Source organism: Lonchura striata, chromosome 16 (genome assembly GCF_046129695.1).
Source record: "Lonchura striata isolate bLonStr1 chromosome 16, bLonStr1.mat, whole genome shotgun sequence".
NCBI classification, from domain to species: Eukaryota; Metazoa; Chordata; class Aves; order Passeriformes; family Estrildidae; genus Lonchura; species Lonchura striata.
The window spans coordinates 2,274,768-2,298,859 of NC_134618.1; the positions used below are offsets into that span (position 1 = coordinate 2,274,768).

The 24,092-nt window shown below is 52.4% G+C and overlaps 1 protein-coding gene across 1 annotated transcript in view; it reads right to left on the reverse strand.

Moving 5' to 3' along the window:
• The window catches only part of LOC110470184 (ankyrin repeat and fibronectin type-III domain-containing protein 1), a 168,195-nt gene that overhangs the window by 53,470 nt on the left and 90,633 nt on the right, over positions 1-24,092 (reverse strand). Inside the window, exon 3 of the mRNA XM_021529644.2 lies at positions 20,354-20,394. Coding sequence (XP_021385319.1) covers positions 20,354-20,394 — 41 coding nt within the window. The remainder of the gene's footprint in view (positions 1-20,353; positions 20,395-24,092) is intronic.

Genomic DNA, 24,092 nt, shown 5'->3' on the forward strand with positions numbered 1-24,092 from the left:
CTGGCACCCATCTCCTCCAGACCACACCGCCAGGACAGGCAGGTGACAGGAGACGGCTGTGCCGGCACACGGACGCGCTCGTGTGTCCAAGTGTGCCTGCAGGGGCCTGGAGGGAGGGTGAAGGATGGGAGAAGGGTGGCAGAGAACAAGCCCAGACCCCAGAGGCACCAGACAGCTGCTCATAAATGAACCCCTCAGCATCCCACTGGCCTCAGTGCTCAGGAACGGTACCAGGCAGGGCCAGGACACGTCCCTTTGAGTGATGGAGCACTGGAACAGGCTGCCCAGGGGGGCTGGGGAGTCTCCTTCCCCAAATATGTCAAAAACACATCTGGGCACAACCCTGTGTAAGCTGCTGTAGGTGACACTGTGCTTTAGCAGGGGTTGGACAAGATGATCTCCAGAGATGTCTTCCAACCCCAACCATTCCCTGATCCCATGGGACACACAGCCTGACCCATGGTTCTGCTGCCTCTGCACCATCTGGGTAGCTGGGGGTTCTGATGACCCCCAAGGGTACCCAGTACCTCTCTGTTTCACTCACAAAGCTCCTCAAACTGGTAAAGAGCTATCAAAGAAGTTAAGACCTATTAAATCCAAACCTATGGAGGGTCCTGGGCAACCAAAGAGAAAAAGAAGAATGGCAAAATACCACAAGTCTGATTATGAGATTAACACTGGTGCTCACCAGCACCAAACAGGAAAAACTCACTGAAGGACTTTAATGGTCAGAAGAACATGACCATAAAATGCCACCACGTTACCATAGCCCTGTTCTGCCCTCTGTGGTTCCTCTCCTGCAGAGAGTAAGTGATTATTAGGGACAGCTGGGCCCACACCACAGAACCCACTTCACTGCCAGCACCTCCTGGTCCCAGGATGGCCTGCAGGAAGATGCAGGGCTGCAGGGGCACCTGTGGAACTTATGCCTTGGCCCCTAGGTGGATCTGGCTGGGGGTGAAGACCCTCCAGGCTGCAGCTCCAACCACATCTGTCCATCCCAAACAAAAACGTCCCTCTCTGGCTTTTCCTTAGGATTTGTGTCAGAAATAAACCCCAGTCTCCTGAGCTCATTGCACTGGTGCAGGAATATGCATCTTTTTCTCTTTCCTGTGTCCCAGTTCTTCCCAGTTCAGTTCAGTTCCCTCCCCACCTTGCCCAAGGCACTTCAATATTCATGGGGACGCAGGACGCTGTTTAGCAGCCCTTGAAATAATGGGGACCAGGAAAATGGGAAACACATCCCTACAGGCAAACCATGGCTTCTTCAAACTTCCTCCTAGCCCAAAATTTCCCTTGAAAAGACATGACAGGGAGTTACAAAGGTCCCTCTTGCAAGGAGGGGGAAAATGCAGGAGAGAAAAGCCCTTGGCGCGCCTTCTGCGCAGCCGGCTCCGGCTCCCACGGCTGCCACAGAGGTTTGAGGGACTTGAAGGGATTTGCGATGCAATAAAAACATTCCTGCTTGCAAAGCATGAAACCCCAAAAGTTTATGGGAAACCACTGTCTTCGGGATGTCTGCATATCTTCAGGCATCCTGGGAGCTGTAGTTCAAAGAAACCGAGAAAAAGCAAGCAGCCGATAATGATGGTTTCTGGGTGGAGGTTGTGTGACTATTGGCTCCTGCATGAAAGCCTGAATTTCTGGGATGCTGAGCCCATTTCTGCAGCCAAGTGAGAGGAGAGCTCCTTGGCACTTGGGGTAGGAGGGACTCCAGCTCCACAGCGAGGGAGAGTGAGAGGCACCCAGAGAAGGCAACCCAAAAACCAGGTGCTGATGACTGGGAAGAGGGATGCACTGCAGCAGAGGCCAAGAGGGACAGGCCAAAGCCATTTCCAGGGCTGGGAACCTGGCTGGAGCATGGCCTCACCTGTGAGCTAAAATCTCTGTGCCTCAGTTTCCCCATAAGCTCTTATTATCCCCCTATTCCCAAGGGCTACAAGGATTGGCCTTTGCTGTTTGAACACCCATGGGGAGCTGAACTCTTCAGAAGGCAGCTGTTCACACTGCACCAGCAGCATTAAATCACCTCCAGGCCCATTTCCTCTGAGCCCATGAAGGACAGCTGTGCCAGCCAGGCTACTGAAAGGCACTTAATTCCGACAAGAGACACCCTGCATGCAAGAGTCACCTCCCAGCAGGAGAACCCGTGGCATGTGATGTGACACCCTCCAGATGATGCACTGCCCATCAGCAGAACTGCCACACCTGAAATGCCCTGGGGTGCAGGGGGCAGTGGTGAAGGGACAGAGATGTGAGAGGCTGTGCATCATCCTAGACTGAGCATGGAATGATGAAAGAGATACTTTCATTTCCAGCCAAGGAATTCTGCAGCAAAGACCATAATCTGGGTGAAGTCAGCACTGGAAACATGAGCCAGGCAGGTGAGCTTCTCGCTACCTGCTTTGTATTGTGGGCTTGGGCTCCACAGGCCAGAGCACAGGACTGCCCCGTGGCTGTGCAAGGCCCTGTGTGACACGGGACAACACCTGCCCACCAGCACACCGTGACACAGAACCGCGGGGACAAACCCACAGCATCAGACCTGGCATCAGCCGACACAACCAACCCCAGCACGGTGTTCTCTGCTGGCTGCTATCGGCCTGAAGGCCTCAGAAGCGCCTTCTGACACTTGGAAAGCAAAGATAAACCACAGAAGAATTTGTCCTTTCGGAAGACCTGTAGCCCTGAAGAACAAAGAAGAGGTGGAGCATTCACACTGGCAGTAGCAGCATGGATTATTCCGTGGATGGTCTCCAGCTGTGGCATCGTCCCACTCCAGAGCAGAATATCTTGCACATTGTTGCCAAAACCACACGTTGGTGCTTGCCAAACATTGCCCATGGGGTGGGAACACCCCACAAGGCAGGTCCCCAGGACACAACACTCTTCACACCTCACTGCTACTGGCCTTTGAACTCCTCAGCACCACTCTGGTGTGATGAGGCAGCAGGTCCACATGACACTGCAGCTGAGAGCCAAGTTTCTGGAGGTTCTGCAGACAGACACCTTGGTTTTGCAGAGCTGAGCTCTCTGCTCTGGAGAAGAGTGGCTAGAATGTTTCTGGGCCAGCAGTGCCTTCACAGGTAGTGGAAAGGGCACCCTGAAATGGTAAAGGCCAGGGCACATAAGCTGAAGACCTACCAAGATTTAGGACATCATGCTGGTGCCTCTTGCTTCCTTTTCCTTGACTGCCATACTCACACAGCAATCCTGATTTCTCCTGGAACTAAATCCAGATTGACTGAAACCATGCAGTGGACACAGCCAGCACCGTCTTCTGAGGCTCCCAAACTCCAGGAAATACCCACAGGCATGGGCCAAGCATCTGGGGTGAATGCCAGCACCTGCTCCACCTCTCCCAGGGCAGGAGGTCTGCACTGTGGCCTTGCAATGGTTGTCCCTGCTCATTTCAAACCTCAGTTTAGAGCCCTTGTTCTGTACCTCAGAGATGATAAAGCCCAGCTGAGGAAGATGGTGGAGGCTTCAGCAGCAGTGCAGATGCTCAGAAACCAGGACTACCTCCCAGCCAAGCCCAGCCAAAGCACAGCATGTGCCTCTTGCACTGCAGGTTTTCTCCTGCACTGCCTGACCCTGACAGAGCATTTTCATGGCACCACAAGCCTCAGGAATGGACATCTTCAAAGCAAAACCTCAGGGAGAGAAGGGTGGAGCAGGAAGCTGCTGTTACAGGCCATTTCTGAAAGGCAAAGCAACCATCTGGGTTCAGAGCATCTCTCAGCAGCTGGGAGATCACACAGGCACTGCCATGAGACAGGTTGGCTCAATGCCCCCAACAGGTACTCTGGGCCTTCTGCACTCATTTGCCTTTGAATTAACACTGGTCTTCAGATCTGACTGACAATGCTGACATCTGGCTATGATACCAGGAGTCGTTCCCAAAGCTCCTGTACCTTTTTTCCAGAAGATCCAAAGCAGTAATGGGTTATTAACCAGGGAGACAGCGAGCACAGGGAAGGAACGTGCTGTTCTTTGACAGGAACTGTGCTAATGAACGTTTTAAAATTAAAGATCAGGAAAACCTCAATGACAACTTCTGCCCTAGAAAAGCTGCCATTCAACTCCAAGGAAAACAGCCAAGAATGAAGAAAGCTCACTGTGGATTCTGGGTCCACATTTCACAGCTTTCACCTCCAGCACCAGGTTACTCCATAAGCAGAGTCCGGCTGTAGCCTCATCACAGAGGTATCCCAAGGCCCTCTGCTAATTCTGGGTATGATTTCAGCCAGCCACCACCCGATCCTGATGGAAAGCAGTTGGGTGATAGCTGAACCAGGACTTTGCAAGCAACTAAGAGCACCATGCAGACACAGATTCCTATCCTGGGGATGAGTGGCCCTGGTGTCCTCTCTTCTCACACCTCCTTGGAGCTGGTTAATCCACAGAGAAGAGGAGGAGCTGCCACACCATGATGTTTGTGGCCTTACAAGTGTCTTTCAGGTTTGCTTGAATGGTTTGCTTGAAAACTTGAGTCGTTTTCAGGCTTCATCTCCTTGGCCACTGAAGGGACTGCTTTAACAGGAGCAAATCCAATGAAACACTTCAGCATGTGCTCATCTCCCAGGTAAGAGCAGCCTGTGGAGATCTGTGCTCCAGAAAAACATTTTCTTGGATGTGATGGAGATGCCACCACCAAAGCCCTACCTGAGTAAGACCTCCCAGGGCTGCTTCTCCCCAAGAAAAACAGAAAACCTATACTGAGTATCAACCTGTGCTTTAGGCATTTAAAAACAAGCGTAATTCACTCCACTCTAAAAAATAACAACAATCCTGGAAAAAACAGAGCACAAACTGTACCTTCACACGTGCCCCACCAAGCATCAACCCAGGGTGAGCAGAAGCAGCTGAGTCCAAAGAGAGTCACATTTTCTAGGGAACATTAATGCAGCCCTGGAGCTGGTGGTGACAGGTGAGCTCCGGGCTCCTGGCTGTGCTGGGCTCAGTGGGAGCCGGGGCTGGAGCCCCACGGGACAGATGCTCTAAATTAGGAATGAAAACATTGCCCCCCTGCTCAGCAGAAGGCTACACTCAAAGGGAGCCCTTGTCTGGGACAGGCAGCGGGCGAAGCGAGGCGATAACAACAGCCCTGCCAGAGTCCAAAATATACCCGCAACTTGTTTTGAATTACTTTGTGCTGGGCTTTAAAATATGCTGAAAATTTTCCATCCAGCCTGGCTGTGGAGCTGCAGGAGGAGCCTGGGGTTTGTTTCCACGTACAGTGATGCTGATCTGAATTTCTCCCCATGGGCAGTGAAAAGAGAGAACTCTCGGGGAGGGCAGTGCTGAGAGGAGCAAGGGGACAAGGAGACATCCAGGGTGCTCTGGTGGTGATTTTGGGTGGGGACTGCACAGTAGCCACACCAGTGGCTGTAGGGGGGACTGATGCTCCTTCCCAGCACTGGGAAGCACCCCATGGACACATCAAGCTGAGTTAAACCACAGAGGGAGATCTGCTCCCTGAGTGAGCAGCACAGCCCCTGCCAGTGCTGGAACCTCTTGCTTGTGGCTCAAATCAAGGCAGCTCCATTACAAACAAACCTGTGGGAGGGAGAGGCAAAGAAAGAATCCCTCGAGGAATCTGCAAGGCACTGGAGGAGCTAAAAATAAGCACCACCACCAAATCAATCTAGAAACAGAAAGCTAAAATCCCTAATAATAGAGGGTTGCCAGGTGGAGGAGGGATGTGCCTGGCATCCTATGCCCTGGCTCTGCCCATCAAGGATCCTGCAGAAAGTGGGGGCACAGGAATGTGGGACTGGGGGGGCATTGCTGCCTCTGCCTCCAACACACACCAGCTCCCATACAGGGAAGTGTAGCATTGTTTCCCTGTTGTTTCTTACCTTTATGGTTTCATATTGTCTCTCAAGTTGGGCCAGCTTCTCCAAGGAACCAAGGTGTTTCAGCCAAACTGCCCAATCCCTCCTCCACTCCATTCCAAGCTCTAGAAATGGAGCCAAATCTTGTGTCCATTCCAGTTCTGGTCACCATCTTTCCCACATCCCTCTGGTAAGATCAGTCTGATCTTAGGACTCATCTCTGTATCTATCAGTGCTATCACCCCAGAGGCCTCCAAGGATGCATATCTCAATCCAGGCCTGACGCCCCTGAACATGTGCTATCACAGACAGAAACCTCAGAGTGCAGATCACCATGGCCTCACAACTGTAAAGTAACAGAAACACTCTTGGAAAGTGGATAAAAGGCTCTGGACGGCAACTCAATTGCAATGTGACATTCAAGTGTGAATTTTAGGACTTCACAAGATCGGAAAAATCTGTCCTGTATGTGGTAAGTCAGCAGAGTGGAGGAGCCCTGTGTTTGTTTACCAGGCACACCAGAGAATTGCCTCCTGCCAGAAGGTCCCAGCACAGGGCCAGAGAGCTGCTCCTGTCCTCCGCATCCCCAAGGCCAGCAGGCAAGAATGCATCCCAAGGGGGACTGGGAGAACCCCCGTGCTCATGCCATGCCCACCCCCCAGGCTGCCATCTACACATGGTGACACGCACACAGCCAAGCAGAGATGTGCCACGGGGGGCTGCACCCACCCCTGTCTGACCCCACCCCAGCCACGGCACAGCCCCCCTGGATCCGAAGGGTGGAACTGGGGGGACATGAGGCAAGGACAGGCCACCCAGGAGCGGGGACAAGAGCTGGGCAGGAGGAGGTAATTCGATGTGCTGCCCTTGCCTCCCCCAGCACAGCTCAGCTCAGGTAACGAGCACTGCAGGAAAGGGGACGCTGCTCTCCTGACACGATACACGCTGCTAATCCCACGGCTTCATCTGTCACTTTATTTGTCACTTCATCTTTCACTTCCTCGGCGGCTGCGGGCCCCAGCCCCATCCTGCCTGGCTCCCGGGTGCCGCACGACCCCGGCCCGCCGGGCTCTGCTCCCTGCCTGCCTCCGGCTCCCCCACCCCGCTCCCCGCTCCCTCCTCTGCCGCAGGAACTCCAGGAGGGCAAAAAGGGTGTTGGCAGGGTGTTTGTTAAATGAAATGAGCTGGGAATGAGTGGGAGCCTCACCAGGCAGTGCTCCCAACGCTCCTGCACAAACCACTTCCCTGGGCTGGGAGGGGAGAACAGGACCCGCGTGGGGCTGGGGACCCGCCCGTGGGGTCGGTGCTGACACAGGGCAGCCCTGCGAGGGCGCAGCAGGTTTAGCGCTGGGCAAGGAACTGTGGAAGCACAGGAGCAAAATCCCAGTGGCCACCAGCCCCGCCTGGCCGCTCCCTGCAGGGAGCTCCACATCCCTCACATCCCCAACCTGCAGGGTCCAGCAGCTGACCCTGACATTCTCGTCCAGCAGCTCCTCTCTGGTGTGAAGCAAGAGCCCTGGACATGCCTGCAGGGATCTACCCAGGGACACAGACCCCAGCGCCAACTCTCTGCCCAGGAGCCCCAGAGCAGATAACCTGCACTGTGCAAGTGCTGGGGCATGCAGCTCGGCAATAGCCCAGCTCTCCAGCTCAGGAATGTCCAAATAAATACAGAAATACATAAAAAGGCCATAAATAAGGTTGCCTGAGATGGCTGTTTGTCTCCCGCCTGGCCAGGACCCCTGCTCCCCCGCTGCTGTTTGCCTTGGCAGATGACAGCTGGGTAATTTGTTTCCATTGCAATGAAGTCCCAATTAACTGGAATAAACTTTTTACACTAAGTGTGTTTGTTTAACAAACTGGCTCTTTCAGAGCCTCACCGAGACCTGATTGATGCATTTGAGGGGAGTGGAAACACGCTGGGTGCTTGGACATTAAAGCAGCAGTGTCTGAGCAGGCTGGGCTGAAAGGGCTCTCTCTGTGTCTGGGAAATCAAAACTGACACCTCAGATGTCTGGACTGGGATAGGGATTTCAGCGTGGCCTTTGTGTACAAATATTGACAGTTTCTCATTCGCTGTGGCTGACACCCCCCTCCGGTGTCCCTGCGGGGCTGGAGATCGCCCAGGGCCACGCTCTGCTCTGCTGGGAGAAGGTGGGATCCATCACTGCTAGGATGCATGGGGTTCCTCCTGGGAACAGCACTGCGGGCTCCAGCCAGCCATCCAAATCCCAAAGAAAGGTGGGATTGACTCCATAGGGCACTCTCAATGAAGCAGAGCCCGTGTCTGCTGAAGCAGCCACGTTCTTCCTCCTCTGAGATCGGCTTCATGGCTCATGAAGCCATTGATGCACAGCAGCAAGACCAAGGTGGTGAGAGACCAGTCTGAGATGGCTAGAAACTAGTTGGGAGTCTGAGTCTGGTTTCTGGTTCACACCAGAGCTTTCAGCAAAACACTCCAGCTGAGGGGAGGTGAGAGAACAGAAGAAATGTGATAAAAGCCCAGAAGCAGAGTCCTCAGAATCATTCAGTGAGGATGGATATGGCAAAGCCAAGTGGACAAACAGCACAGGAGGGGTCTGGCACAACTGGGAGCCAAGGCAGGCAGTGAAGATGCAATGCAGGCAGAGGAACTGTCTGGACACACCTGGAGACAGAAGCTCTCGTGCTGTGCTTCCTTTGGGAACATCACTGCTGGGAGCACCCTCGGGACAAGCAAAAGGAAGCCCCACATCTGCCAGATGGTGGCCTAGGATGCAGAGGGACAAAAGAGGAACACTGTGGGGAAAAGATGACCCAACCACCCCTGTCCAAAGGCAGGCACCAAGCACCACTGCTGGCCCTGCTGGGATGTCCCACGAGGAGGGAAAAGCCATGGCACAGCTCCATGGCAGAGCCCACACCAGGACCAACCCCACCCTGGAGCTGTGTTCCAGCTGCCTGGTGAGACACTGCATGGGTAATAAGCACTTCTGGAAAACAAAGCACTTCTGACATCCAAGGGGACAAGGAAAGCAGCTGAGCTTTCTCTCCCTGGGTGCTTTTACCTTCCTACCTCAAACTGCGAAGGAAAACCTCCAACAAACCCCACTTGAGAACTGTCAGCTCCAGAGGGTTCTTGAAGCATTCGCTGGGAAGGCTTTTCTATTTCAAATCTAAAAATTGGAATCTGCAGGTCCCAGAGCTCCTTTCTTCTGGTTCTCCAGCCCATTTTCTCAAAGCAACAAACACATTTCCATCTAGTGTGGGGCAAGGTAGTGTTTTCTTGTGGCTTGGGGTTGAGCAGATCTCCCACAATCCATCAGTAAAATGCTCCAAAGTCTGCCTGAAGTCAGCCTGCCAGGGCTGTCTACAGCTTGAGTCAGTCAAGTCTTTAATTTAGGTGTAAATACCATTATTCATTGTTCCAGGCCCTGGCACAGGGTGCTCAGAGAAGCTGTGACTGCACCTGGACACCTGGCAGTGTCCAAGGCCAGGTTGGATGGGACTTGGAGCAGCCTGGGACAGTGGAAGGTGTCCCTGCCTGTGGCAGCAGCTGGAACGAGATGAGCTTTAAGGTCCCTTCCAACCCAAACCATTCTGGGATTCCATGATTCTTCAGTGATTATTATTAGCTCCTATATTCGGGATGTGTTGAAGCCACCAGAGGCAGCACTGATGGCAGAGCTCTGCACTGTCTGCCCAGGCTCCCTGTGCAGTCCATGGGGAGATAAGAATTAATTTTCCCATCAATTAGATGAAATGCTGGTCATGATGCCCTTTCACATGATATCCTAAGCCTGAAGAGACAAATAAGCACCTTCATCCCTTCCCACTGCACAGCCACCACACTACCCTAAATGCTGTGTCTGCCAATGCCAAAAGCCTGCAGGAAAGCTGAAATCCTTGGATCACCCTCCACGAAGAGCTCTGTCAGGATGCAGGAAAGACAGTGCATTTCCTCCTTTAACACCCTTAGTCACACTTTTCCCTGAGCAAATTAGCACTACTCCCATGTCTCCCTGCAGTCTGCCAAGCACAGTCCAGTCCTGCCTGATTACCCCTCCCAGAGGAAGAGCTCTGGGATCCAGCTGATTGCTCACACAACCTGTGACATCCCTGGAAGTGTTCCAGGAATGGGGTTTGGAGATACCTGGGACAGTGGAAGGCATCTCTGCCCATGGCACAGGGGTAGAACTAGATGATCTTTAAGGTCCCTTCCAACCCAAACCCTTGTGTGATTCTCCAGTGCTGCAGCCCACCTGTCAATCTGGCAGGTGGGAGCATGGAGAGAAAATACCACAATGGCATTGGAATAAAAACCGAGATTAATCTGTGGCTGTTCCAAGAAACTGTATCAGAGCCCTGCTTGTGCTGTGCTGAGGGCAAAGCTCTTGAGATTATGTGAGGCAGCATGGTGGAGAACGGAGAATGAGGAAAGGGAAATTTTCTCTCCTGAGCAGAAACTGAAAGCGCTCAACACACCTGGAGCTGCTACACTGCTGAACGTGATCACAGTGCCTGCGTGGGAGGGTGGCAGGGAGTGAAGAGGAGGGCACTGCACACTTACAGTACACACCATTATACGTTTTTCTTTGGAATTACAGACCTTTTAGCAGTGGATGCTTGAATAAACACATATTTACCTTCTCACCAAGAACTGGGGCGAGGCACAGCACATCATACCTAAGCCAGCTGCAGGAGCTCACCTAAATGCACGTTCCCAATGGATAAGAAATAATGTGTTAGCACACTGGGAGACTTGCAGAGCCAGCAGTAAAATCATGGAATCATGGGAGGATTTGGTTTCCATCTAGCTCCAACCTCCTGCCATGGAGTGCAGAATTCAGTGGTCAATACAAATGAAATATTACAATATATAGGAAAATTATTAGGGAAACTAAGGAAAGGGAAAATGTGTGGCTGGACATGGAAAATCTGATATTGGGAACCAAACAAAGGCTGGCAATAGGTCTGGTTTTAAGGATCACTGGGGCTACTTAAAAGCAGAGTCTGTAAGAGTGCTCAAATGATACAGAAAACACAGTCCATATTTATTTTGTGTTTGGGGAAAAAATGTGAGTAAACTAATTCCTAGGAGAGATGAAGCTCTCATTAGCATCCATGTGTATCAAATGTGGCCAAAGAGCACCAAGCAGCCAGCACAACCAACACATACCCAAAAGCTGGGGAGAGGTTTTTGGGCTCTGCTGCTTGTTTTGAGCCAAGTCCAGGCTACCACATCCAGATGGAAATGGCTCCTTCCCCCCAACATTCCCACCCAGCAGTAAGGGTGACCTAGTTACCAACCAAACAGTCAGCCTGATATAGGACCCAGAAGGCAGGGCTCATCTGGAATTAAATTAAGAACTAATTAAAGGATGTAAGTTCTAATTAAAGTCAGTCAGTGTATCTTGGTGGAAGAGATCTTGTCAAATGAGCCTGATGTCACTCAGTAATGAACACTCACTTGCAGGAAAGGCCTTGTGCACATCCTGGCTGCGCAGGCAGAGCTCTCAGTGCTCCTTGACATTCTCATTTCAGAAGATGGGGCTGTGCAGCCCAAATCAAGCACTTTAAATAGATTTAGAGCCGGCTGACAGGTCTCACACAGGAGGTGTCAATGGGGAATCGTTAGTGAGGCTCCACAGGGAACAAACCAGTCGATATTTCCATTGATGATCACGATGGAAATACAAAATCCTCACTCAAAAAATTAGCGGATGACAGGAAGATTGATGGAATGGTAAATATTGATGAGGAGAGCGGGAAATGCCTGGTAATGCTGAGCCCATTCAAACACTGTACATGATAATGCAGCCCAGCCCAGGATAACAGAGCTTTGGAGAGGGATTTCAGGCCGTAGTTTTGAACAGGGACTGGATCCCAGACAAGAGGGAGCCTCCAGAAAGGGTCAGGGGTCACCACGGGTGAGCAGCCCAACACAAGGCTCTAATGTGATGCTGTGATGAAAAAAGCTGATGAGGTTCTTGGGGGAGAGCAGGAGAGCTGCACATATTGCACTGCTGGGACTGCCACTGCCACTCCTGCAATTAAGGTGTCCATGTTTAAAGGGGACACTAAAACAGTACAGCCTGGAGGGATGAGTCACAAAATTGATCTGACGGCTGGAGAAAATACCATGCTGCAAAAGATTTGAGCTATATTGAGTTTATTGATAAAAATCTGCCACCCACCAAAAACCAGAGTGGTGCCAACTGCTTTTATCAGCAAGATGTGCCAGGAGGCAGGGACTGGGAAGTGGAGCCCAGCAAATTCTAGCAAGTTTTGAGTCAGGATTAGATACATCTCAGGGACACTCAGAGAATTACATAACTCTCAAAAGGCAACCAAAACCTCTACAGGAGCATGTGGGCAATTCATATCCCTGCAACACATGGGAGGCCACAGGAGTGATGTAATAGACCTAAACCCACCCAAATGGATCCCATCAGACAACTGCAGCTCCAGGGCTGACTCCTGCTGTGCACAGGATGAAGGCTCAGGAGGGCTGTTTAATGGCTTTAAACTGACAGAGCAGGTTTGGAGTAAATGCTATGAAGGAATTGTTCTCTGTGAGGGTGGACAGGCCCTGGCACAGGGTGCCCAGAGCAGCTGTGGCTGCCCCTGGATCCCTGGAAGTGTCCAAGGCCAGGTTGGGCGGGGCTTGGAGCAGCCTGGGACAGTGGAAGGTGTCCCTACCATAGCAGGGAGTGGGACTGTATGAGTTTTCAAGTTCCTTCCAACCCAAACCTTTCTGGGATCCCATGAGACATCCTGGCCTTGGAGCCATGAGGTGCTGGGGTGGCACTGAGCTCCTCAAAACAGAAGTTCTGAGCTACAAGTCCAACCTCTGAAGAGTTCCCATCAAGTCTTGTGCCAGAAGCAAAGCATGAGGGAAGGGAACCCTCTGTCTTGGAGAAAGCCCAGCAGGGATTGCTGGCTAAGCAGCTCAGGAAACTCCTCTCCCCACTTCTCCCTTTTGGACCCGGCTGTCTTTGGGATGGCTGCCGTGGGTGGCAGCGGCACCTCCCATGGCTAAAGCATCTCTGCGTTGACTCACTGCAGCAAACATTTTGCTCTCTTGCTTAGGGGAGAAAATAGGCTCGGTTATTTGTTAAAAATGCCCATCTTCCTACGCTCAATTCCCTTTCCATGATTAATGCCAGGCACTGCAATCGTGGCAGGGCTGCAGCTGGTGATTAGGTGGCTCCCATGCCAGCCTGGATGCTGAGCTGGCAGCACTGTCCTCCCAGCACCAGAGAGGAAGGCAGCCCCGGGCCCTGAGCAGCAGGGCAGGCAGATACCATCCTCATGTCCCCACCAGTGCCCAGGCACACAGGGACCATGCCCACTCTGCTCCCTCCTTCTGGAAAAAGCAGCAAGGAGAGAGACTCCCGTGGCGAGCAAGGAGTCTTGTGCTGCCCAGAGGCTCTGCAGGGGTGCAAGGGCTGAGCCCCAGTCCCTGCTGGCATCTCACAGGGACAGAATCCCCTCAGGGAAGGGCACAGTGCAGGGGACACCTGCCCTTCAGCTGGGACAACAGGAAGCACGACAGAAGACTTGTGAGTCCTTGTGTGGCAGTGCTGGAGACCCGGGATCAGGTCCAGGCAGGTTTTTAATTGGAATGGAATTGAAATTTCAGGGGAGACACAATCCAACCCTTCTTTGGTGTAAAGAAAGGGGCTGGGGGACCATGCAAAAAGCCCTGCAAGTTTCTATGACAACTGCCACTTTAAGAGCCTACACTGCAACCTCACTTAACACATTAAAAGCTGCGGAGAAACAATGAAACCCTAAACTTTATTTTATACCAGGTGCAGGAGGGCTGTTCCCAGGAAGAGCAGGCACAGGGCTTGGGGTTGGTCCAGTGCTCCCATGGCCTGTGCATCCAGTGCAGGGTAAAATGAGTTCAGCCACCCCAGCAACACCTCCTGCTGTCCCCTGGGCTCCAGGGACCACTAAAACCAAATCCTTGTTCAAACTTTCCTGGGCCAACATATTTAATTCTGGTATCAAGGGTCCTGATACCATCTTGAAAAACCATAGATCCAGAATAGTTTGGGTTGGAAGGGACCTTGGAAAGGATCTCATTCCTACCCCCTGCCATGGGCAGGGACACCTTCCACTATCCCAGGTGTCTCTAAGCCTTGAACACTTCCAGGGATCCAGGGGCAGCCACAGCTGCTCTGGGCACCCTGTGCCAGGCCTGCCCACCCTCTCAAGGAAGAACTTCTCCCCTGTACCAAATTTAAATCTCTTGTCTTTTACTTTAAAACTATTCCCCTTTGTCCTATCACTCTCTGTCCATGTAAACAAGACATTCTCCCTCTCTTTAATAAGCTCCTTTAAGTACTGTAAGACTGAAATGAGGTGCCACTGAAGCTTTCTCTTCTCCAGGCTGTCCCAGACTGCCTCCAGAACAAAGGGTCTAGCCCTGGAAGCATCTTCGTGGCCTCCTCTGGACCCATTCTGTGTGCAGAGCATCCCACCATGATCCTCCAGGCCCAACGGGCACAGGAGCCCAGGGCAGGCACTGTCTCCCAAGGAGCGATGAAAAAGAAAATGAGTAAGAGCAGTGCTCATCCAGACTTCAGCAGAAGCATGGTTTCAGCAGGACCTCCCAGGCACATAATGCAGTGCTGCCCTGCCAGGCTGCAGCGGGAGGGGACCAGAGGACAGCCAGGCCTTTCGCAGGGGGCCCTGCCCTCAGCCCCAGGTACAAACTGGTACCAGTTTCCAGCTTCCCAAGCAAACAGCAATGTTAGCCTGGGCAGGGAGCCCAGAGGCCACAGTGCAAAGCAGCAGGGTGATGGCTCCTCCATGCCTGAGCTCCTGTCGGATCCCTGCCAGCACCACTCCTCCTTGGGGCCCTGTCCCAACTCCCTCCACAGCCCAAAGGAACAGCCTGGATCTGCCTGTTCTGAGCTGGCAGGAGATCAGCTGAACTCCTGCACCCACGGCAAAGGTCCAGAGCGACCCTGTGCCATGCCATGAGATACCCCTCAGTTCCTTCCCACTCCTGCTAATCCCCAGCTCCCTGCTGCTCCCCACTGCTCATTCCTGCTTCTCCTAACTCCCTGCTCCCAGGCTGCTCAGTCAGCTCTGCTTTCCATTCCCAGACTGGCATTTGTTGAATGACTACATTTCTCCAAAGTGCCTTTCCAGGATTCCCTTCCTTTCTCTGCACTCCAAAGTATTAAACCCCTCCACCTGCCTGCAGCTCAGACTGAATCCACTTGCCAAACTCCAGGGGGAATATTTTCTAAGTTTGCTTTACAGTTCTAATGGCTCAGCCCCACTACCGGGATACCCCAAACCAGCACCAGAATCTTCCTTAAATATGTTGTGTGTAAAGATCAGTCCTCAACTCTCCAGAGATCGGCCTTGGCTAGGATTTGGGGTTGGAAGTGAGGACACTGTGTTCATTACCCCTTCTGGAGGGCTACACTCCCCTTCAGCTTCCAACCTGCACCTGCCCAAAGGGCACCCACCCCACAGACACCAACATTTCTCTTCCCCCCTCCAGAGCTCTGCCATCCCACTGCCACCAGAGATGTTGGTGATGGTACTTCATCCTTTCCTACAACCAAAGCTGGGAGCATCCTCCAAATCTGTGCAGGTGGTTTTGGGACAGTTTCTTGCATCACTGAGTATCCCAATGAGTATCCTTTATGGAGAGGTGGTCTTGGCACTGTTTCTCCTTCCCCACAGCTCCCTGGTGTCACTGGCACCATCTCTTTCTCCCCACTTCCCATGTGTGTCCTCCTGGCTCTGCTCAGCACTTGGAACCTGAGCTCCCAGCTGAACAACTCTCAGCCACCACAGAAGTCAAACACTGCCTATATGTGTGTGATTATCATCATTACTATAGCAATAATGTCTGAGGGAAGGAGGCACTGAAATGAAAACCTGGCTTAGGAACACATCACGCTTATTATGATGGTCCTTAATGCTTCCAAAATGTAAATACTGATTTCTAGAGCCTTAAAACCACTAACATTTTATGAGATAATGATTCAGCAAGGAAACACTTTCATCTAAGTGCTGGCATGGCAAGATTGGAGTCTGGGAGATGAAATGTTCTGCTGTAAGGGCCAGGTGACAAAGAATTAGCTGTGGAGACAGCTCCACGTAATGACTTTGAGGCAAACAAACAGGAGCTGCTGCTTTCTGGGAGGTGGTTTCAAAGGTTCCTCGCGTGTTTGCACATCTGAGGCTGGAGGACAGAGGGCGGGGGCAGCCTTTAATCCGAGATGGAGACAGAGCCATGAGGTGCCTGCCCAAAAGGGCTGTGGGACCCTGCTGCTGCAGGGCGGGCTGCGAGCCAGCCGGTCTCTTCTGCACGGCCACCATCCCAGGGGCTGGGAGGGGATCACTGAGAGCATCTTGTCACCACAGCTGCGTCTCTCCTGACACCTCAGAGTGCCTTGCAGATATTCCCTGCTCCCCAGTGACGGCTTCCTGACAGCTGAGAATCACGAGGGGGATGAGGGCAGCTCCCACTGCAAAGCAGTGACACTTTATTAAGCCCAGGTATTTCAGTCTGCATTTGCTAGGGGGTTTATGAGTGTCATAACTACCAACATTTCTTTCTGCTTTAAAGAAAATGAGCTCCTGACGCTGAAGAGCAAATATGTGCCAGGGCAATTAGCAAACACACCAGACAACCTCAGTTCCTGTCAAGAGACTTCCACCCAGCCCTCCCAGGAGAGTTATCACCTCCTGTCCCAGGAAAGCCTATTCCTGTCTTACAGCATGGTGTCCTTGCCCCTGGGTCCTCAGCCAGTGGCTCCTTGCTGCCTTGACAGAGAAGTCAGGTCCCTGTGTTAGAAATTTGGAAGTATCTCTGGAAGCCTGGATAGTCTGACAGCATTACAGCTGTATCAGCACCTTCCAAAAGTGGTGTGGCAAAGGAGTGAGCAGCTCAGGGGCTGGACTGATACCACCCCACGTTTCTTCCCCAATGCCTACCAACTCTGCTCAGATCCCAGACAGAGCAGAGTTGCAGCCAGGGCTGCACCAGGGGAGGCATGGGCCCAGACTGCATCAGATGAGAGTTGTTAGGTCAGGATAAACCATCCTGACATCTGAGCACAATGATTTGGAAATACAGGAAGGCACCTGTACCTGTTCATGTGGATGGCTGGAGCAGTCAATTCAGGTGAGGATACCTGTGCAGATGTTGACTAACAACTGGACTTGTGGACACTCCCAACATGCCAGGTTCCTCTCTCAGGTATTTCAGCCACAGGAGCTCTTTATGTACCACTGCTGGTCCTTCCTTGGTGGTCTCTACCCCTTTCAGTTCTCAGCTGATGTAACTTTACCTAAGATTAATGCTTCAGCGTTCTTGACTCGGGCTGCATCCCTCCATTTACCATGGAAGAGGGAACATTACCTCCCAGACTAAAAATCAGGAGACCCAGCTCCTGACATGGGCCAGCTCTTACAGGAATATCCACAGGTACCATCACTGAAGCCCTTGCAAGCAGAAGGGCACCTCCCAGAGCAGGCAGCAGCTCCACCAGCTCCATTCTGGGCACCTCTGACTTCCTATAGCCAAGAGCCACCTGCACTTCACCTCCCTGTGTGCTTTCCACTGCACCTTGAGGCAATCAGTGGGAGATCAGTACCTCGTGGATGGACTGGGAAGAGGGAAGGGCCATCAGAGGCTGATGAGCAAGGGTGAACATGTCTCCATGCCCTTGATCAGCACTGGCATGTTCCAGGAGCTCAGGAAACACCCACCTGCTGGCTAAGACAGACTGATGGGAGCTGTGAGGTGAGGACACATTTCCATTGCTGAAGGGAAGAGGCAAAACAGGAAGGGAGTCACTCCAGGAGACACAAGGAAATTCAAAAGATGGAATATCTCATGTCCATAGAGGAAGAGGGCACCCAGTTAGAGAAAGCTGAACATGGCAGGAACAGAGAAGGAGTCACTCCCAGGACAAGCAGTGACAAAACTCACTGCTGAGATTTCTGGCATGTGTGTCTTCTTCTTCTGCTTTCAGGACCAACATCTGCTGTGGGAGAGCCCTAAAGCCTGACACAAGAGCAGGGTGGCTCTGACCCTGCTCCCACAGCTCAGGCCTTTGGTGGCAGATGAGCCAGGGCCCCAGAAGCCAGAAAAGGAAAAGCAGAAGCACAGTCAAGTTTGCTCTGACACATGGAAGCTGCAGGACCAGCTACACACTGCCAGATTTCTCTCAGCTCACCACCCTCACTGCACAGATGTGTCCAGGAACCCCCACAGCTGGGCTCAGCTCTTCCCATGCTCTGGCTGCTTGCCACCGCCTTGCCCAGGGCTCAGGGAACTGTGAATCTGGGCTGTGGAGCTGCTGCAGAGGAGCTGAGCTGTCTCAAGTCCTCAGCAGGTCCATCCAACCTCTGGCATTTTTAGCAACCTTTCTCTGCTGAGGAAGATAATCTCCAATCCTGCTAGAAACTGAAGGGCTCCATAGAGAGCACCTGGTCCAGCCAACAGGCACAGTGTGGCATCAGCTGGTGGATCAAAAAGCCAGATGGGATGGGGGCAGTGGTACACAGGCCACATCAGGCCACAAACATATCCATCACAACCCCAAAACAGCCACTGAGGAGTGTAAATGGGCTGGGCATTAACCAAAGTCATAGTGTTAGGACCAGGCACATCACAGCTGCTCAGCCAAACCATGGAGGTCCCGTGGCCTCATGGCACAGAGAAACAAACTCCCATGAAACATCCTGTATCTACAAGAGCACCTGCACCCCCCCTCTGACACAGCAGCTCCACATCTTCAGCGAGATGGGAAGCCCATGTTCTCCCATTCAAGGTAGAGAAACATTCCTAATTTCTCAGAAGAGATTAGTTATAAGTGCAGCACCATAAATTATGGCTACCAACTGCAAAAACAATAGGAAATCTGAATAGTAAGAGCTCTTAAAAGATTTCCTCCAAATCTCCTACTTCAAGCCTCCCCAAAGCTTCAGCTGGAACTGAGACATGGGACATGCTTCAATCTGTTCTAAACCTGCTTATTAAACTCTTCACAAACACAGCACTACATTCAGGAGCACCAAAATCTTGGACAGCTGTTGGGAGATGTCACAAAAACACAACCGTGAGCTCTTTGCCAAATGTGTATTCACATTGTTGTGGCATCCACAATGACTCCATAACCTCCTGTGATATTCCTCTGATCTCCCAGAAAGCCATGCAGGATTAAGCAGATACTCTGTATTTCCAAAAGTCTTTATCTGCCTGAGGTCTTGGAAAGCTGATGAGCCACACTGTCTTGGGGTGAACAGGCAGAGGAGCTCCCTCAAATCAGACTTTCAGTACAGACCTAGAAACCAGCACCGTGTTTTAAAAACTCTTGGTGGCATAAAGAGGAATCAGCAGACAACTGGACAGCACATACACAGCCCACACTTGCTTTCCCAGGATGGACAGCGAGCAGGCAGATCTGTACAACATTCCCTGACACAGCCTGCCACCCCTGGACCTGCTCCCTCTGAGGCCAAGCCTGACTTGGAACAAGAATTCTGCCACGCTGCTTGCACTGCTGGGATGTAGCACTGCAGGAATGCTTGGGAAAGCAGCAAAGGGTGAGCAAGAGCACAGGGACAGTGAGCTTTGGAGGAGAAATCCTCACCCAATTCCTTCTGAATTGTCCAAAGCCATGCTCCCTGGACAATCCTGCCCATCAGAGCACTGTCCCACAACTTCAAATCCACCTATGTTTTTTGGTTTGTTTATTTTTTCAGAAGGAAGGTGATAACCTGAAGATTTGCACTTCCCCAAGCAAAGCAGGAGCAACACAAGGTCCCACAGGTGACGTGCTCAGCAGCACAACACATAACACAGTGCCAGGGCAGAACCCAACCTCCCAGCAGGACTTTTGGCTCGGTTTGCCATTATCCAAATGATGATGGGAATAAACCTGTCCATTCAGCAAGCACAACCTTCTTACCTGGAAGGTGCCATGCTGTGGCGAGGCTCTGTAACCTAATCCACACACCAAGTAGCCAACTGTTTGTGTTGGTGGAGTGGTTTGCAGCAACTTTCTCAGGTCCATAGCTCTAAAACCCCCTCGCCCTCCTCTCCCCCTGCAGCTCACAGAGCTGCACCAAGCACAGGGGTGAAGACAATGGGCACCAGCGTGGAAACACAGCTGCAGGAGATGCACTGCGAGTTCCGCCCGCTGTGACACGCAGCGAAACCCTTTGATTCTCCAAGGCAGCTCAGCTGTGTAAACCAGGAGCAGAGGGAGCCAGAGGTGGGAAAGGTCAGCAGCGCACCCCCCTCTCCCGGCTCTGTCCCCCAGGCTCAGTCAAGCTGTCATGGTTCCTTCTGACCTGATGGAAGGATTTGCATATGCCCTGAAGCCATCATGACTGACAGCCCTTCCACTGTTATCCTCAGTTTTGTAATTGCAGCAGCTATTCTTGTACACTGAAATGTCTAATCTTAGCAAGCCATGGAGCTGCTGGGTAACACGGACCAGCCGGGAATTTCCATGCAATTACTCACCACTGCTATTGGCACTTACTTTGGCTGGTAAAAGTCCTTCTTGTCTGCTGACCCCAGGCTCTACAAGACACAAAAGACAGATGTATTTATTTTTTTAACCATTTGCCAAGCAAGTATCGCTGATGAGGATGTGTGAGGAAGCACTGAAAGGCAGTGTCTGTCATTTTTCTGCCTGATGGGTCTTAATGGACTGGCTAGACAGGACAGCTTGGCCCTCCAGCCATAGGCAGTGCCCACAGCATCAAAGATGCAAAAATAGGGAGTTAAACTAGAGGTGAGAGGATGCATTAGATCCGAATGCAATGTACTCAGGCATGTTTGTGTCTTCTGCAGAAATGTGGCACCTTGTGTCAGGAGGGGACTCTCGTCCTGTCAAGTCCACCCAGCTGAAAAGAGGACAAAGTGCAGGTTTGGTGGAGGGGCTGAGCCACCACCACTGCAAAGACCCTCTGGCAGGTATGGGGCTGAGCCCAAGACCCACAGCTCCTGCCAGGAGCAGGACAACAAAATTCTTCTGCCAAGGAAACCACATCAGGCCTCAAGCACATGCAAAACTGGGAAGCAGTGACAGCCCTGATGCTTGGTCAGGTTCCTGTCCCTCCACCCCAAGCATGATGGAGTGTAAGTCTGAGAGCACCCCAGCTGGGCTGTGCCATGGTCCCCTGTGAGACCCCAGGGAGTCCAAGTCTCCCCATGGGGCCCCTGGGCACTGCACAGACCCCACCTGGGGTGCATGGCCAGGTGTGTGCATGGCACACACAGGGTGTGTGTGCAGCTCCTCACACCTGAGGATGAGGCCGTGTACCCCGCACACATCCCAGTCTCTCCCCCAGCACACCTTGTCCCAGAGGCACCCACAACAGGGACTGGCCCCCAGCCCTGCTCTGAGGCCCCAGTACATGGCCCGAGCTCCCTGAGCACACAATGGCACCTGCACCGAGGGATGCGCAGGGCAAGCCGTGCCCAGCGCAGGGGACACTCACGGCAGGTGGCACCGGGACAGACAGACACACACCCACCAGACTTTGGTGTCACCAAAGCTGCTGCACCGCCACAGCCCTCTCCTCCTGCTCCTTGTCCTCCTCATTCTGGGGATCATCCTTGTCTGTGCACCCTGTGGGGCAGAGGGCAGGGAGCAGCAGCACAGGGTGGCCCCACACCGTCCCTATGCCCGTGTGTCGGTGCGTGCAGCTCGCTGTTGTGGTTTTGCTCTGTGGTTGCCAGGCAATGGTGAGCTCCAACTCGAAACAGTGGGAGCAGCGGGGCTGAATGCTAATCAGGCCCGCAAGAGCAATCCCAAAGCTTCTCCTTGCCAGCCAAAGCCAAAGAGAGCTCCCACTAAACCCAGCAGGGAGAGGAGGACCCCAGCTTTTAAGCAGGCAGGGATCCACTGTCACCAAAATGTAACCAAAAGGGAGCTCTGGACACACCAGCAAGATGGGGATGTGGTTCTGTGTGGGTGACCCTTTCCATGGCACGGAGATGTTGGTTGGTCACCGGCGCAGGGGGGAGGCTGCAGCCACCCCACGGCACAGGGTACGACAGGCTGCGTGTGTGACACCCTGGTGCTCAGCCCCGGGCACAGAGCTCTGCGGGGAGAGCTGGGAGCACACAGCTTCCATTTGGGGTGAGAAGCTCATTGGGAATGGCTGGAGCTGTGCCAGGGCAGAGTCAGGCTGGAGATCAGGAAAGGTTCTTCCCCCAGAGGGTGCTGGGCACCGCCCAGGCTTCCCAGGGAATGGGCACCACCCCAAGGCTGCCAGAGCTCCAGGAGTGCTTGGACACTGTTCTCAGGGAGACACAGGGTGGGATTGTTGGGCTGTGCTGGGTAGGGCCAGGGGTTGGACTGGATGATCCTTGTGCATCCCTTCCAACTCAGGAGATTTTGTGGTTCTGTGGTTCTAAGATGTCACCTGCCCTGGTGCTGACTATCAACATGCAAGAGCTCTGAGCAGCTCTGCCAGGTGGAGATGGGGATAGCCCCTGGCTGTCCCTGCTGCTCCTCTGACCCCACAGCAGCAAGGAGCTGCACCAAAGCCCCACTAATAAATGGCCAGACACCAAACTGGGCTGATCCAACACCGGCACAACCTGCCCAGATACGTCCATCTTTGGAGACATCCAAGACCCACTGGACATGGACCTGGGTGTCCAGGATAATCCAGACTAGGTGATCCTGCATTGAGCAGGGGTTTGGGCTGAGAGATCTCCAGGATATCCCCAGATCTCCCAAACCACTCCGTGCATTCCTGAGGTAGGAGAAAAATGAGCACAGCAGTAACTGCTCAGAGTGAGTGATGGGACCTGAGCAATGGGAGCTGTCCTGCAAGCCCAGAGCACACTCAGGAACAGCTCCACTCCTTCCAGCACAGCATTCCCATACGATATTTCCTTACTTCCTTAAACTTTCAGACAAAACCCAAAGTGGTACTTCCCGAACTATGGATCACTTTCAACGAAATTCATGAGCCATGACGAATTCAGTTCTTTCTGCTCTCTGTGCAAATGGGGATCATGGAGAACTGCTGATATTTAAGGACAAATCACCCTCAAACAGTGTTATCAATGCCACTGAAACAACATATGGATAACCTGCACCTCACACAGCCAGACCCTCCTCCCAGCCACAGCAGAGGTCCATAGGAAAAGCTCCCATCAATGCCATAGCCAGTGGAAAACTGAGATTTTAGATATCTGGGATAAAACAATGAGGAACTAACTTTGAAGAGAGATTTAAAAACCCCACCAATAAACTGGGCAGTGATTACAGCAATGATGAGCCAAAATTACTAATTTTAATGCTCATGAAGAAAATAACAAATAAGGAGGAAAAGCAGAATTTCAGCAACATGTCCAAGGAATTGGGCCTGGAGCAAGACCAGGAGCTTTTAATCAGCTGGTGGCTGTACCACCATCCCAAAGTCTGCCCTTGAGCCATTTCTTCCCACTTTGTATCTCAGTTTCCCCATATTGCTCAGGCACAGCCCTTTGCCTTCTTACACTCTTTCCAGAAGAGAACAGGACCATGCCCAATAGGCAGACAGAGTTGCACCAGTCAATCCCACCATGCTGAATTTCTCTTTCCTAAGCAAGCACAAAACCAAGGTAGCCACAGATCCAGAAAGCTCTGGGAGAGTGTCCAGGAAAGCCCAGTAACCACCAGTGAATGGAGCAGAGCTTGCTGGAGGCCTTTCCAAGGGCAGGGACATCACAACATCCTGGTAGGAGCTGAAGCACTGAGAGAGCTCAGAGCCCTGCCTGGGAAGATTCTCCTCACTGGGGGATTGGTGATGGTCTGAAGAGGTTAATGAGGGATCACACAGGGAATGGGGGAGGCTGTGGGCCGGAGTGGCCACTGTAGTGTCACACACAAAGGGACAGCAGCAGCAGGACGGGGACAGTGCCACCAGTGCCACCTCGGTCCCACTGAGAATCGCAGTCTCAGCCACATCCACAAGAGGGGAAGATAAGGGAAAAGGGGTCGAGGGAAGGGTGGGACGTAAAGAAGAGAGGTCAAGAAAAGGGAACACACCACATCCTGGATCTTAGGAAAAATGTCCTGTCACTGGGCTTGAGCAGTTTCAACACCTCCAAGTGGGAGACATAGAGCAGGTTTTACAGCACTCACTAAACAAACCAGTGTAGATGGGACAGGTCCTGACCTTACTGGGAACTGGGACTGGCTTTTCTTTTCCTGTCTGTTCCTGAAGCCTGGTAACTGAAAGAGGCAGAGGAGCAAAAGGTGACCTGGTGTTTCC